The 17293-nt window shown below is 45.3% G+C and overlaps 1 protein-coding gene across 3 annotated transcripts in view; it reads right to left on the bottom strand.

Annotated features, from left to right (window-relative positions):
- The window catches only part of rictor (rapamycin-insensitive companion of Tor), a 149900-nt gene that overhangs the window by 66017 nt on the left and 66590 nt on the right, over positions 1 to 17293 (bottom strand). For all 3 annotated transcript variants that reach the window (XM_089587658.1, XM_089587669.1, XM_089587681.1), the window contains exons 15-17: positions 14237 to 14401; positions 5806 to 5961; positions 2990 to 3099 (exon numbers count right to left, since the gene is read on the bottom strand). In XM_089587658.1, the coding sequence (XP_089443784.1) occupies positions 2990 to 3099; positions 5806 to 5961; positions 14237 to 14401 (431 nt within the window). The remainder of the gene's footprint in view (positions 1 to 2989; positions 3100 to 5805; positions 5962 to 14236; positions 14402 to 17293) is intronic.

Here is a 17293-nt window from a genome sequence, read left to right as displayed (position 1 = left end):
CAGCGATCTGAAAACGGTGCGCAGCTGGGATCGTCATCCGGTGAATACGTGGGCCGACAGCTCCCACTGCTGCAAGAGAGCGGCGAAGCTCAGAAAATCAGAATTACAGAGCCAGGCTATTTAGTTGCGAAAGCGACACTACTGGTGCCCAGTTCGGCTTGTCGCGTATGGTCGTGGTGGTCTGGCTACTAAACGACCTTGAGTCGCCGTTGCCTAGCAACCACTTCAGCTGCGCTCCAACAGATGGCGCCGCGCCTAGCAAACCAAGTTACCTGAGCTTACCCAAGTTACTTGGGTGAACAACATGGGTCACACAAAGCCTACAGGTGGCTGGGATGGAAACAGCCACCTGCCAGTGCAGTGGAACATCTCTTAACCGCAGCGTCACTGCACTGGTAGGGGTATGAGGACTCAGCGCCATCTATGAATGAAAAATTCTGCATACATGTGCATTCACCCTCTGCTCGTACTGCATCTTCTTAAGGTGGAGTTTAATTGCACCCTCCAGTTGAAGAATGAACACCTGCTTTCGCACGTGTTCTCGGTTTATAAACCCCACCAATTTTTTTGGCCTAATGACAGGGGCCTTCATGTCGTCACCACACCTGCTGTTAAGCACACTTAAGAGGTGCGCAGGTCACAATGCACCATGCAATAGGCAAGATTTTTACACGATCGCTTGCTCTGCTGCGACACCTCGACTAAACCCTTTGGGAGCCTCATATGAAATTTCGTAAGTGGGCTTTCCCGCATATCATAGCTCACCAAAACATGATGGCGAAGCTCGACCTAGGAGAGTCATGAAGGTATCAGAACGAATGCCATGGTTGTGGGCGTTAAGTATGTAACACATTATGAAAGGATCAAAGAAGAAAACAACACACTTTCTCATTAAGATTGCTAGAAGCAGTGGTCAGCCATCTTGTACACATCAGGTGTCATATGTGATACAGCCCACTTGTGCAGGTTCGTATGAGGTCAAGCTTAGTAGCTTCCAAAAGCTTCCAAAAGCTTCCAAATGCAATCGGCCCACGGAATAAACGCCGCAAAAGAAAGCAAAGAGGACGAATCTACATTGTTTTCCTGGCACTTTAAGTCAATCAGCAGATAAATTACCCAAATATTGTGGTATTGATATGGTTGAATTTATGAAAACCGGACTGGTATACAGTCGCTGTGAATATCTGAAAATATTCGAATATTAAGAAATTCTAAAATATTAACTTTCGAATAAGACCTCATTAACATGTTTTTAACAAATTGCAAAAATCGTATTACCTGGAATAACATATAATCCAAACTGCCTAATTTTGAAAAATGTAACCGCTAAATGAGGTACACAGATATTTACTGACGATTTCACCTCATAAAAATTTAGATTACTTGCCACAAGATCTGAACAGATCCTTTTCTAGTGCGGAAGGAACTTCGCAACGCATTTTGTCCATCGACAGCAATGGCAAAAGTAACCAAAATCTCTTCCTCGTCAATTACAATTGCTTCGCCCCTTCATACCTAAGTGCTGCGGTGAAGCCACTGCGGCAGCTGACTGTCACAGCAGTTCAGCTTTTATGCTGGGCCCGCTCATACATAAGCACATCGCTGTAGTTGACGGATGCTTCGCTCCCTTGCCCTTATGCAGCGCGAAGAAACCTAGGCGTTTCTCCTCTTCATGTAACGTCTACGCAACAACGGCTCTCTCGAACGTTAGTGTGCCGTTTGTATTTTCGTCTTTTTTTTTTTTTGAATGCTTCGCCTCATTGCATCTAGGCATTGCAGGGAAGCCACCACGGCAGGTGACTGCAATTTCATTTCAGCTCTTCATGTCATGTGTCCTCATGTATGGCCCATTTGTACGGCTGCATATGGGCAGTTGGTCAATGCACGCACTATATGACAACAACTTGCCGAAATATTAAACATAATATCCAAGAAATTGTGTTAACCAGGAATGTACTAAATGGGAGAAATATAGAGTAATTCTCTGGAATATTTTCAATGTCCGCGATTTTGAGTGTATGAACAAAGAACATAGTATGAATCGGAAATGTATAAAGTAGGTTTTACTGTATGAACCGAATATCAAACATGTTCAATTTGTAGCCGAAATTTCGAATATTTGCCCACCTCTAGCGACAAGTCATTCACTAGCCTCCACTTTGTGTCATCTAATAATAGATGATGAAAATATAACAGACTGCATTCCAAAAAGTAATGTCACGGCACTTTATTTTCTTCATTCTGCCAAGATGTAAGTGAGCTGATTATCATGTCGTGGCCATGACTGTCGTGAATGTTGTTTTAAAGTGCGTTGAAGCAAATAACTATTTAAAACATTGCTGAGGCAGCTATAAAATTAATAAACTGGAGAAATCAAAACACATGCACTCACATGCAGGCATAGAAGCACACAAAACGTTAATTGGCATAGTACTGCCACCTAGTGTCACACTACAGAAATGAAAGCTGCAAACGCTAACCACCACTACAGCACTCGTTTGCTGTGATCACAAGCGTCCTTCTCGAAGCCGTTTGCATTATTTACTATCTATAAAATTTATTTAAACAGTATCTAGTACTAAATTTGCACATTGTTTGGCATAATTTTGAATAAAACACCAAAAGATACAGCTCAATGATTAGCATCCTGAGTTCATCATGAAAATTCGTTACATCAAGGTCAACCACCGCAACACTTACATTACAGGAAGGTTACCAATACAAGGGCTTCAAAGGGGATGGCATTTTGGGATTGAAAAATTCCGTAAAAACCATGAATTCATAACAAAGAGGTTCATATCATCCGGGTTACCTGTATAAATTTTAGATGAGAACAAAAGCAAATTAGATTCGGCACAAAGTGAGACGTTTACACCAAATTTACTTTGTGAAAACGTCTGGTGTCTTTTTCTCCGAGCCGTGGCTGTGAAATGAACTAAAAGTCAGCAACGTACTCATATTTTTCTGATGTAAAGTTTCGGACCCGCACCTTGTATTGCTGCTCCGCCTCCCGTAAGTTCCGTCTTCACCTCGCTGATGCCATGTGACAGCTTGGCTGATGGCATCCTCAACAATCTTCACGTAACGAAGATTATCCACCTGCACATAGTTCACACAGTGCTAACAGTGGAGAAGCAGGTACAGAGACAGGCACAGTAAAAGCCCGTTAACTAGGAAATCCAGACAATTCAAACTGTTGGCTTGGTCCCAGCGTTGCAGATTTTGCACCAGTTAACCTGAATGTGCTCCCAAAGGGAGGCTGTGTTTAGGTATGACTGGCAAGGCAAGAGATCATACACTACTCAAAACCTGAATTCCGTGCTGCAGACTTGTTCCTGCATCTCCGACATGCGTGTCAAGGCAGGCGTGACAAGGCCACGAATCGGGGAGCAGTCAGCTTAGCTGCAGTTTCACTTTTCTGAGCTTCGTGCCAAGCCAAGCATAGTTTCAGACACTGATTGGCACTTCACTGGTGATTTTCTTTCCCTCTCCCCTCCCTTCCTCGGGACTATTTCTTGTACTTTCGTCCATGTGGGTCTGTTCTTCCAGTGTGCCGAAATGAAATTGCGCACTTGTCACATGCCACTCGCTGTTTGTGAGGTGAAGCAGTCAGCAACAGCATGCACGCTTTAATAAAGCACTGACAGAAACTTGAAATAAAGTCATTTTTCTCATCTCAAAATCAGGCATCCATTGCCTAATCTTTCACCAAATAAACTTACCATGATGCAAGTACCGTATTTACTCGCATAATGATCGCACTCGCGTAATAATCGCGCCCCCGAATTTTGTTGGCAAAATTCAATTTTTTTTATTCCCCGCGTAATGATTGTACCCCAAACTTGCTGCTGCAATTTGTCGATGATGTCGAGACTAGCCGACGATGATCGTACTTGCCATCAGTCTGATAGATAGAACATGCAGGTGATCATCTTGCTCTGTCAGCATTGCAGCGGCAGCCGCCTGTTGGTTGACCTGCTGTTACGCGGCCAGTCTAAATGCGGTTACGCTTAATCGCGGATACGAAACTTAACTGCGGTTATCTCGAACCACGGTTCGCCGTTGTCACAATGCTCTCCACCGTCCTGGGTTGCGGTGCAATGAACGAAGTGACGCGGTGATCCGCCTAAACTTTTTTGTTCTCTTAAATAATAAGCCCTGGGATATGGGAATGTAAAAAATGAATCCTCCTTGAGGATCGCTGCCTGTACCGAGTTGCTGGTAGGAGTAATAACTGTGATACAAGCTAGCTTTAAGTTCGTAGCCGTGTAGCAGCTGCCGCTGGTGCAGAGCGACTGACCCGATCTGCTTATCTAGTGAAGCAGCGCTACGGCACAGGGCCAAAGGGGAGAAAGGGACGAACACAGCGCTGAACTGACAACAAATGTTTATTCCGGATGCTAACAGCATATATATACTCTTTTGCACCTTAGAAAAAACAAAGAAACAGTGCTCTCCGTTTCTTTGTTTTTTCTAAGGTGCAAAAGAGTATATATATGCTGTTAGCATCCGGAATAAACATTTGTTGTCAGTTCAGCGCTGTGTTCGTCCCTTTCTCCCCTTTGGCCCTGTGCCGTAGCGCTGCTTCACTAGATATGTCAGACCAACTCGCCCACCAGTTCATGCCGATCTGCTTGCACGTCAGCTCCACTGCTAAGGCGTTGCTGAAATTGATCGTATATATTGCTTTTAATATGAAACAATTAGGTTGTCAGTAAGGCAGCGCCATAAGTAGAACATTAATTATAGCGTTCGTCAATTCAAAAGCGCCGTCAACTGTGGCTTTGATGCGAAACAAGTTAGGCCTATCGACGACTAAGGAGTACAGAGCGCCACCGTCCGCCGCACTCGCGGGCGGCACCGTTGCGGTAGGCCCGACGAATCTGCAAACGTGTCATGTAAGCACATCAACGATACGGCAGGGACTGGAAATTGTTTGGCGTAATGGCGGTAAAATGCATAGCTTGAACGACGCGGGATGTTGCTGTTGTACACTGTTGCTGCACCATCGGACGAGATCGTACGCTGCATAAAAGTGCCGTCGCGCGGCACTATACACACTGCCTATTTTGATGCGTTGTTCTTGGAACGTGACTTAGTGCGAAGAAAGTACGTTCTTGAAGCGGGCCAGCTCATGTGCTTTTTGCACTCTACCTTCTCGGTTAACGACATAAGCCGAGACTGCTAAGCTCGGTTCGCGATAACCACATTTAGCGGCGTAACCGTGGGTAGCATGCCCGTGCGACAAGGGTTGTCTGCCTCAACTTGTTTGTGTGTTTGGTGCTCAAAAATTTTTATAAAAAATTTACCCCGCGTAATGATCACACCCCTAAATTTGCGTCATTTTTTGAAAAAAAAAAAGTGCGATCATTATGCGAGTAAATACGGTAGTTCTGGACAGTTTTTCAGGGGTTGTTTGACAATTTAAACATTTTTTTTTTTACTTAATTCAACAGTTGGGCAGTGGTAAAAATGCTCTCATCATTCTCAGCGCACGACTCCAACTTAGAAAAGCTGAACAATAATGCACTACCATAGCACGTGCGACCACAGTTTTCTGTTACAGCAGAACTCTGCCACTGCTCTGTAGACACATTTCAACTGGGCTTGTGAGAATAGTGGTTCACTGGTTTGAAGGCAATTGAAGTCAACAGCGATTTTTCTCCGGATAATTTCGAAGCAACTATTTCGGATACTTCCAGCACACACACAGGGCACCATAGGCATTTTCGGAGCCAAGCACACAAGGCCGACCAGACATGTCTTCTTTTCTACTGCACTCAAGAAGAGGAGGAAGCAGCAAACCTCGTCCCACTTGCGCAGCTGGCTCTCCAGCAGCTCGGCCTCCAGCAGGTACTTGAAGCCGCTGGGCAAGGAGAGGAAGCGCACGTGCAGGAGCAGGCCCCAGTCCCCAAAGGAGAGCAGCGCGGGACGCAGCGCAATCAGGGCTTCCATGTTCTCCTGGTAGAAGAGAGGGTTGTGCTAAAGGGTATGTGGCACAGGCACTGTGCAATTTAATCCTCATCATCAGCCTGCCCACTGCCTCTCCCATTAACCCTGTCCTCTGCCCGATGTGTGATATCAGCACACGTTAACTCTTTCGCTACCGCGCCATAGGCCATCGTTCGTATATGATCGATTCAAATCGCCCGCGCAAAAAAGCTCATTTTGGAGAGTCGTGGACGTGCTCCGCCATCTAGATAGCGAGCTCAACAACTGCTCTTTCGATTGCAGCCTTGGTTTCAGTGTTTTCACATGGGGGAGCGCCGTGAAAAATAAAACTTTGAACGGCCGCAGCAGCTTCAGCCGGAGAAAATGGCGTCCGCGTCGCCGTGCGCTCCGCGAATGCGAAAGCTGACGCCGAGCACGTCGGCCAGTTTCGGTTTCGTTTTTTGCAACGAAAGCAGCGGTTATTAGTCGGGCAACAATATACAAACGTCGAATTTCGGTTTCGACAGCGAGACTTCGCCTCGGGAGCCTGGAACGTCAGCGCGTACTTGCATGTAAGTTCTGTTTTCGTTCGCTGTGTGTTTTCTGCGGTGCATACGGTTTGTAATTGATGAGAGTGGTTTATTTTTGTGCTTCAGGGTCTTGACAACGTATGGCGAAGGCAGTTTGCCAAATGCTCAAGGTCGCGTCGCGTTTTTCAACCAAGACGACAGCTAGGTGTCCATATCGGCACATCGCTGCGGAGCGGCGCTCGGAGGTTCGCTCGACTTCTCAACTTTTTTTTTATGCTCTTCACGGCGAAAATGATGAAGACCGTGTGCGGAAACACTAATAAGTATGCGTGGATGAAGATTTTCAGCAAGTTCGGCGTGACGGCTCACGGGAAGATGTGAATCTGTTGGAGATGCTGATGTTCATTGGAATCATCATATACATTAGAATTGTTGACCTGCCACGACTGTATCTCTACTGAAATACCCAAATAATCTATTCTGGCCCTCTGACTCAAAAAATAATTTCTCAAAATTGGTTTTTCGCTTTTTTGTTTGTTTTTTTTGTACGTAACAGACCCGGATGATTCAGTGGCGGCAGCATCTATTGGCAAGACTTGGAAAGTGTCCTGGCTTTAGAACCACATCGCTAAAACTTATTTCATCAATCCTGATGTTTTACAGCTTGCCTAAAATGCCAAATTTTATCAGCTGGCTTTCAGGGAGCAGCTCATTCAAGAAATCTTCGGGTATGATGAGGGAAAAGAAGTCCACGCCCCCAATCCTCCCATAGAATCCATTCAACACCAACCGAAAAAAATGAAAAAAAAGAAGAAACTGCAAGCTCGGCTATCAGAGAACAAGGGAGGAACAAAGATAGAACCTTATGTAAAGCACCTGTCAGTCTACCCCTGCTTCACACCTTCACCCCTGATTGCTGTTCACAGTGGCACCACAGTCATGACCCCTGACTTGACAGGCCATGGAAAGTGCAGTAATTTTTTCTCATAGCTGAAACTGTGAATAATGACAGCTATAAACATGTGCAACAGTTCGTATATTCCAGTTTTCCACTAATCAAGTTCTGGTTTAGTGCAGCCGGTAATTTTTGTTTTTGCTATATACTTTTTTTTGTGTTTTTAGCAAATTTCATAAATAAATGTTAATTTACTTTCGCACACACAACTCTTCTGTTTGTTTCATTCAGAAGTGTAACTAATAAGCTACAATTTCATGCATTGCAATATGTGCTGCGTGTATTAGTTCTTGTGAAACAAATTTTTCTTTCAGTACACTCCAAATCGTCCATTTTTCCGCGGTAGCGAAAGAGGTAATGGCCTACACGGGGGTTTTTGAGATTCACATATTCTAATGAAGCTCTTACTGTAAGTTTTCCTCCTCGTCCTTATCTATGTAACTAAGCTAGCCTGTTTTCTTTCCGCGAGTGGCGCACACTTGAGACGTTAACAATGAACTGCTCCACAAGGGCTTTCTGCTTCATTGCATGGGCCTTTTGCACGGGGAAACGCATCCATCGTTTCTCCTGTCCGCGTCGCCATGACAAGCAAGCACCCTTAGCGCACCTGGTGGCAGTGTTTCCAAGTGCGTGGTCACGGGTTCTTTTGCTTTCGCTGCGCTGGCTCCGTCAATCGGTCGGCTCCACATGCACGTACTTTTGTGCTGTAAGCGTGGTTTTGTGGGTGTGGTTGTAGCAATTCCGTGTTTTCGTTTCTTTTATGGTTGACACTCAATGACAAGATTTCATTGTTATAACCAATAATGTGCAATGACAGCGTTGCTACAAGCGGTTTACTTTATCATAGAACACAAGGTAAAGCTGACAGTGCCCCAACTGACCACTGTTATATCCGATATATTCTTATATCCGGCATTGTTGTAAGTGGGTTTGACTAACGTCCACAAAAGCATGTGGTAACACATAGGCGCATGCAGGAATTCAAGCGCAAAATTCAAAACTGCTTTATCATCTGTGAATGCAGCATTAAGACCACATAAATTCTAAGCTGTTATTTTTTAGGGCTAGCTTTTGCATGAATTTATCTTTTCGTGGGCCTTCTGCATCGCTGGCAGCCTATACTTTGGCCTTGCATTGATAAGCATGTTAGAGAAGAGCGCTACTTGAAGTATGCTAGCAGTTCAAGAACAGATATGTGGGCAGAAATTAAATTTATTAATATTTTTGCACTCTGTATCATATATGCAACATCCGGCGTTAATGGGTTAAGAGTAGAATGCGATAGCGCTTTCGGGCCGCCGCCTCTTATCATGTGGGGAGGAGGTTCTACATGTTGAAGAAGCAGCCATGAGCAGCTGCTAAAGGCCAGCACGAAGAGCAATGTGACAAGTGATGCCGGCCTCACGAGCTCCTTAATGCTCTTGCGTTAAAAGGAATGCGTGCTCGTGGGTACATTCTAAAACGATTAGTGGCAGGACTACCCATCCTCACTAGCATTGCCGTTGTCCCCGCTGTTATCTCACAGCTTGTCTTCTGTGCCTGCTAGTTCTTCGTTTTTTAAAGCCCAACATTATGAAATAACTGAATTACAATGTGCATATTACCATGAAAACCTTTCATAGAAAAATAACTTTCAAGGACTACTGCTCGTGTAGACAGAAACATCAGAGATGAATTGCACTCCTCAACATTTAAGGCAGAAAGCTGGGCTAGTTGGCGTTTGGATTGAGAGGACATAGTAGTGCGCTAAAAAACAGGGACGACAGGGTAGAAGAAGACAACACAGGTGCTAAACTATAGTAGTAGCGCTAAAAAACAGGGACGACAGGGTAGAAGAAGACAACACAGGCGCTAAACTAGCGCCTGTGTTGTCTTCTTTTACCCTGTCGTCCCTGTTTTTTAGCGCTACTACTATGTTCTCTCACGCTAGCGCCTGTGTTGTCTTCTTTACTGCCTGTGTCGTCTTCTACCCTGTCGTCCGTTTTTTTTTAGTGCTACTACTATGTCCTCTCATTCCTCAACATCTCAGGGCACATGCACAAAAACAGAATCATTCTACTGTCAGTTGTTACGAGATACCAAAAGGATAAGTGACAGCCTATTGAAATGAGAGCTGTGAAAACTAACCTTACAGTTTAATTCCTCATTATCACTTCATCTGCTTTTGGTCAGAGAAATGTGAAATTGTCACAGAAGCCCTGATCTTTTGATCTCTCCCCTCTATGGTGATGCTATGGTGGTGGTGCTCTGTCGACAGAAATCTGCGGAATTTGTGATGTGCCGGGATCATCAGCAGTTTTCGATGAGCACACACAAAAAAATGTCATTTTCTAAATCTGTACTGCATATTCACTAGAGTGAGATCTCGACCATACAAGTCTGACAGGGTCATGAAAAATATTTGTAACATTTCAAGCTCATATCATCCAAAGTGAACAAAATTTGTACGCAGAATTTACACAGATCTGTTTTCAGCTTTCGAGGTTTACTAACAGCCACCGCTGACTTGCTTCATTGGCGATGTATGAGCCACGCACCGCCACTCACTGCTCATGGTACACACCAGGCACCTGGCGCTGGCGATTATGGGCAGCAAGTATTTGATGCCCTAGGTTGCGATAATGGCTGGCGCAATGAAGCAGGGGTTTTCTCGTAACATTCGAATGTATGCCCATTGCACACAATGCACACTCCAGCCAGGGCATTTTACAAACTCGTGTCATCACAAAAGCAACCGGCATTGTATCATCAAGATTCTATGGTAGATTTTTTGTCACAAGACAATAAAGACCCGAGGGTTTTGAAAAAAAAATAATAATAATAATAAACAGACAAATCGAAAAGTTTGACAATTATGTCAAAGGGTTAAGGGGGGATGCGGCAAATAAAATGGCAATTCTGCCATTTTATTTGCCGCATCCCCCCTTAACCCTTTGAGGGTCGAATTATTTTGAAGAAAACTTTCCCAGGTGGTCAAATTACTTTATTGCGGATCTTGAATCTACAAAATGTATATAATCGAGAATAAATAGTAAAAAAAAATTAGGAACAGTACTTTGGTGACAGCATCACTCACAACTGGAAAATGTTCAATAGAATAGAATAGCAACGGTGATAAGCAAGCTAAGAGCAGCACCAATAAAGATAGAAATCAACTTTCGCCGCCTCTGAAAAACAGTGCCCACAAAGAGAAAACATGTTTCGCGCGACTCTGTTGCGATCCCGCGGCGGAATCGAAACCGCATAGGCGCGTTGCCACAGAGGGCGAGAATACCTCGCGAGCAACGGTGATAAGCAAGCTAAGAGCAGCGCCAATAAAGATAGAAATCAACTTCGGCAGCCCCTGCAAGATAGTGCTGACAAAAAGAAAACTCAAATTTCGCGCGACTCCGTTGCGATCACGCGCCGAAACCAAAACTACAAAAGGGGTGTTGCCGCAGTCTGTGCCGCCGCGCTAAAGCTAGACATAAGTTCTGCTTATCTCCGTAAGAAGGCAGCACAAAATTCAAACACTTCTTGTAAGTCCTAAGAGGTGGCAGCACTCCCCAGTGAGCACGCATTGTTCTTTTGGCGCAAAATTTCAAATGGAAGATCGAAACCGTACCCGTACGGCAAAGACCTTGCGGGACGGAAAACCGCCGCCGTACATATACGGCAAAAACCTTCAAAGGGTTAAGGATACCCAGGTGGCCTAAATTACCGTATAAACGCATATAAGGGCCGCACTTGTGTACAGGTTACACCCTGTTTTCCCGAAGGAAATGTTAAAAAAGGAAGATCCGTGTAAGGGCCGCACAAAAAATTCAACGACCCACGCGGGAATAGACTTCAAAATGCACGCGCCATGGCCTCCGTGATCGGCTCTGGCTGCAAGCAACAACGCGCTTGATCGCGGGGGGCCACGCACGCACATAAGAGCTTCCAGGTGTCGCCCACAGATGGCGCCCGAGGCCACAAGGCGTTATTACCATCGTCAACTACTTTCTCCGTCACGAGCTCCCAATAACCATATAAGCATCCGTATCACCAGCTCCAGCATTTTGTGGCTGTCAAAGGCAAGAGAGCTGAAGCGGTAGTAGCTTGGCTTTCGTGTGCTGCCGCCGAGCATTGCAATTTTAGCATGATGGGCAAGCACCTTGATAGCTACACAGCTGAGAGTTAGCTCTCGAACATGGCAAGCGTGCAGCGGGCAGGAAATTTGACGTGGCCAAGAAGCGCGTCCAACGATGGTGCAACCAAAAGGATGCATTGAGGAACACAAGCCGCAAAAAGCGCGCTTTACACGGCAAGCCGTGCAAGTTTCCCAAACTGGATGAAGAGCTGCTCTGTTATGTGATGGAAGTGAGGAAAAACGGCTACGCATTGACAGTAGACATGCTGCATGACTTCCTGTGGGATGAGCATGCACCAGGACAGAGCACCAGCTCAAAGAAAGAAGACTCCGTGAATGACGAGTGAATGTAGAATAATTGCTGCTCATTCCCTGATTTTTTTACTCAAAACTTGTTTTTTTTTTTTTTTTTTTCGCGCATTGTGTGTATGGGCCACACCCTGCAAATTGGCCCTCGAATCCGGAAAAAAAAAAAAGCAACCCTTACACGCGTTAATGCGGTATTCCAAACCCCTCCACTACTGCGCCCTTCATAGCCCTGCTCTTCATTCAAAATGCTCAACTCCACAATTTACACAATTTACTAGTTATGCTACTGGTTAACTCTTTCGCTACCGCAGAAAAATAGACGATTTGAAGTGTACGGAAAGAAAATTTTTTTTCACAAGAACTAATACACGCAGCACATATTGCAATGCATGAAATTGTAGCTTATTAGTTACACTTCTGAATGAAACAAACAGAAGAGTTGTGTGTGCGAAAGTAAATGAACATTTATTTATGAAATTTGCTAAAAACACAAAATAAGTATATAGCAAAAACAAAAATTACCGGCTGCACTAAACCAGAACTTGATTAGAGGAAAACTGGAATATACAAACTGTTGCACATGTTTATAGCTGTCATTATTCACAGTTTCAGCTATGAGGAAAATTTACTGCACTTTCCATGGCCTGTCAAGTCAGGGGTCATGACTGTGGTGCCACTGTGAACAGCAATCAGGGGTGAAGATGTGAAGCAGAGGCAGACTGACAGGTGCTTCACATAAGGTTTTATCTTTGTTCCTCCCTTGTTCTCTGATAGCCGAGCTTGCAGTTTCTTCTTTTTTTAATTTTTTTTCGGTTGGTGTTGAATGGATTTTATGGGAGGATTGGGGGCGTGGACTTCATTTCCCTCATCATACCCAAAGATTTCTTGAATGAGCTGCTCCCTGAAAGCCAGCTGATAAAATTTGGCATTTTAGGCAAGCTCTAAAACATCAGAATCAATGAAATAAGTTTTAGCGATGTGGTTCGAAAGCCAGGACACTTTCCAAGTCTTGCGAATAGATGCTGCCGCCAGTGAATCATCCGGGTCCGTTATGTGCAAAAAAACAAACAAAAAAAGCGAAAAACCAATTTTGAGAAATGATTTTTGATGGCAGAGGGCCAGAATAGATTATTCTGGTATTTCAGTAGAATTAAAGTCGCGGCAGGTCAACAATTCCAATGTATATGATTATTCCAATGAACATCAGCATCTCCAACAGATTCACGTCTTCCCATGAGCCGTCACGCCGAACTTGCTGAAAATCTTCATCCATGCATACTTATTAGTGTTTCCGCACACGGTCTTCATCATTTCCGCCGTGAAGAGCATCAAAAAAAGTCGAGAAGTCGAGCTAATCTCCGAGCGCCGCTCCGCAGCGATGTGCCGATATGGACACCTAGCTGTCGTCTTGGTTGAAAAACGCGACGCGACCTAGAGCATTTGGCAAACTGCCTTCGCCATACGTTGTCAAGACCCTGAAGCACAAAAATAAACCACTCTCATCAATTCCAAACCGTATGAACCGCAGAAAATCCACAGCGAACGAAAACAGAACTTACATGCAAGTACGTGCTGGCGTTCCAGGCTCCCGAGGTGAAGTCTCGCTGTCGAAACCGAAATCCAACGTTTGTACATTGTTGCCCGACTAATAACAGCTGCTTTCGTCGCAAAAAACGAAACCGAAACCGGCCGACGTACTCGGTGTCAGCTTTCGTTTTCGAGGAGCGCGCGGTGACGCGGACGCCATTTTCTCCGGCTGACGCCGCTGCGGCCGTTCAAAGTTTTATTTTTCACGGCGCCCCCTCATGTCAAAACACAGAAACGAAGGCTGCAATTGAAAGAGCAGTTGTTGAGCTCGCTAGCTAGATGGCGGAGCACGTACACGACTCTCCAAAATGAGCTTTTTTGTGCGGGCGATTTGAATCGATCATACGCGATCGATGGCCTATGGCGCGGTAGCGAAAGAGTTAAAGACGCTGACAGCTGACCAAAAGCATGTCACAAGATCATAGTGGAAGGGAAAATATCTTGCCTCATTTGGAAAGAACTAGGCATTCTAACACTGATGAAATTAACATTCATAATATTTTGATTTGACAATTAAAAATAGTGTGAAACAAGCTGAAGCAGTATCCTGCAGAAAAACTAACATTATCGATTTTATCACACGAGCACATCTTGGTAAAATATGACTCGTACATGTTTCTAAATTCAGGTTATTTTTCTTTCAAAAGTGTGTTATATTTTACCCCAGTTTCTGCTCTCCTCAATGCATTCCAATGTGCAGAAAAGGAGACTGAAAAGCACAGCTCAGTTGAGCCAGCAGTAGCCATTAACACTGCTCCATACGCGATGCATGAGGAAAACGCATGACTTGCAAGGAGGGAGAGAAACGGACACCTTGACATCGCAGGCTTCGTCCAAGATGGAAGCGGCCGTCAGCATCACAGCACGGTTGGGGTCACACAGCTGAGTGACAAGAAGTTCCACGACCCACTTCCTGAAGTCCAGAAGCTCCAGGCGAAGCAGGACCCTCAGGAACTTGGTGGCATAGAGCCTCGACTCCTGCATCAAAAGCCAGCCACTACTGAGAGATGGGGCAGACACCTTTGTTTCATTTATCTTATACAAAAATGCTACAGGCGAACAGTTTTGCACAAGCAGCAGTCATTCACAAAACCAAAAGGGATCAACAGAGTGAGGAAAACGATGAAAGTGCAGTTCAACCCCAGGACACATATCTCCAATTCGCTGTCAGCAAACCACAGTGCGGTTTTTGCATCCCACAACGAACAACTTTTAGAGTGAGGTTCCACTTAAACAAAGGTTTTGGAAGTAAGCAACCACTTTTTTTTTTTCTCGCGTCCAAACACTATGCCTACTGTGTTTAGTTTCACCAAAACAGCTGCTGCAGTCATTTTGCACTTTCCACAGTGCCTGCGATGGTTTTGCTGACAGCTCGGACACCACCATGCTTGAGACTTGTGGCTGCTGGTGCAAAGCAGTGCTGGTGCACATAACTACATAACTGCACATAACTACATAACTGCACATAACTACATTCATGTGACTGTGAAGTTAGTGTGTTGGCGGTAATTGGTAACACTGTTGGACCTTTTATGATAAGCAGTGGCTAGATCCAAACTGCCTTCACTGAGGCTTCAGTGTGGAGCATCTAGGCTTACCAACATGCCGGAGGGCAATTTTCAGGAAGCCCGACTTCGGCTAGGGTGCACTCTAGTCTTGCTTGTAAGCAAGTCAGGTGAGCATTTCGATAACTTTTTTAAGGCGGAAGCCTTTAATACCTCGTCGTTGTAAGGAGGAGTTGTCGACAGAATGTCACGCTTTTCAATTGGTCGAAATGTTCGTGACGTCAAAGTGTGCTAATTTCAAATGGGGCCAATTGTACGTTGGCTAGCAACCATGCAACCAATTAAAGGGATGGTATAGTGATGCTCCAAGTGTGAATGAGTTTAGTTAATTAACCAGTTAGCCGAATTGGTTAAAGGGATACTGAGGCGGTTTTCGAATCAGCTCACCTTCTAGGGTTTTGAAGTAGTGTCATTGCTGATCACGTCTGTGAAATTATTTTTTCGATTTTGGCTAAAACAATGGCGCAATCACCAATTAAAAACGCGATGTTCAAATTTCCCGCGCCCCGCGCAAGCGCAGGAGAGGGGAACAGCGGAGAGGGAAACCTCGTCCATGTCGGCCAGCGTGACGTCATGTTGAGGAGCCGGGGATGCTTCGGCGCACCCGAGCGCGCTTTCAGCGCGCGTTGTTTCTCGTGCTGCATGCGTTGTTCCTCGTACTGCGTGCGTTGCGACGTACAAAACGTGTCAGCCGATCTTGAGAATCAGATCCAACAGGTACTACTCTGCGTTCGTGTCCACGAACAACTACGGCCGCGACTGTGTCGTCTTCCACTGTTTTCCGCAATACCACAAGCTCGCAGCACAACCGCTCGCTGCTGTGACGAAGAATTCAAGCCGACTAAAGCAAGCTTACTCTGCTCGAAACACTTTCGTAAGAGCTGCTACAGGCAGAGCTTGTCCTAGTGTGATCTCTGGAGATTTCTGTCGAAAAGGCGCGGCTGAACCATGACACAGTTCCATCGATTTCCTCGCGCATAAGAGGCGTGTCACCATTCCGAAGAAGCGCCTCTTTTAAAAGTAGAAACATGCTCACTTAGCCCCTGAAGAAACTTTATAGAGGCTTAAGCATGTCTCGCTCTCCTCAGCTTAGGTGCGGCCAGACCACCTGAGACGTGCTCAGCAAGGCTCGGTTAGTGATTTTATACTCGGTTCGACGTGTACAAGCAAGCAAGCAAGCAGAGCAAAGCACAATAAAGCAAAGCAAGCAAGCATCGAAGCTCTTCATATGCGGCATCTCGTTTAATCCTAGCTAAGCAATTAATATGAAAGCGTTCGATGTTGATTTCGGATGCAAATTTATGAGAGAAATGAATGCCAACCGAGTTTTTGCAAAAAAACACCGCAACCTTACTCGGTTTCTTCATCAAGTTGTGGCAGTGGGCGAGTTGCAGCTAGCTTGGCTTTTAAACACACATATAGTTGGCAACTACTTCACTGAACCTAAACTGCAAATCTAGGAAGGCAGCGATTAATATTTTCTGGCATCTGCTGAACGCGCCAGGAGTGAAGCGTATTTGTGCGCGTATTTGGCTTGGTTTCCAGCGCACCATGATTGTGTCACTATCTTGTGGTCACATGCCTCGCAGTGCTTGGCCACTGCGCTTCGCTAATTTTGACACCAACTTTGTGCTCCTTCATCGTTCGCTTGAAATACTTTCTTGCCCCAACCTGCAACGCCGGGTAATGAGAACAGGATTTACACAGTGCTTTGGGCCTTTTCTTTAGGATGACGCTCTTCCGGGCGAGCCAGGAGGCGTCCGGTGGTGGTAATTGACTTGAGTATTGTTCGCACCCCTTCCTTTCCGAGAATACGAGCCGATGTTGTGCTGGCACCTTTTACGCATGGTCTGTATCGCGTCTTTGACGCTGGCGTATGCTTGTGCTAGGCATAGAATTTTTTGCTTGTGTCTTTTTTGGTTTCAGGCGATACGTGGAATGAGCAAACTGTAGTATCCTTTACTTCGGTGGTCAGTAAAAAAAAATAGTCGCCGTATTCGCTTTTACAACGACACGGAAAGCTGCGATCTGCCCTCAACGCAGCGCCGGATCCGCATCGGCAGCTTCTGCAGTCCTCAAATTGACGTCACGACCTCTCTTGACCAATTACGGGCGGCGGTGCGCCGCGCGGCGTGCCCCGCGGCACAGGCCGCATATTTCGCCTAAGAAAGGCAATTCGCGCGAGTTTTTGCCTTATTTGGATGCAATATTCCAGTATACAGCATGAAAAACTATAGGATGCCGCTGCCAGCCCGATTTTCGGAAAAAGTGCTTCAGTCTCCCTTTAATTAGTTACTTGACCATT

Source organism: Amblyomma mixtum, chromosome 1 (genome assembly GCF_055824585.1).
Source record: "Amblyomma mixtum isolate Tamu chromosome 1, ASM5582458v1, whole genome shotgun sequence".
Classification (NCBI taxonomy): domain Eukaryota; kingdom Metazoa; phylum Arthropoda; class Arachnida; order Ixodida; family Ixodidae; genus Amblyomma; species Amblyomma mixtum.
This window is presented reverse-complemented; position numbering and strand designations above follow the sequence as displayed.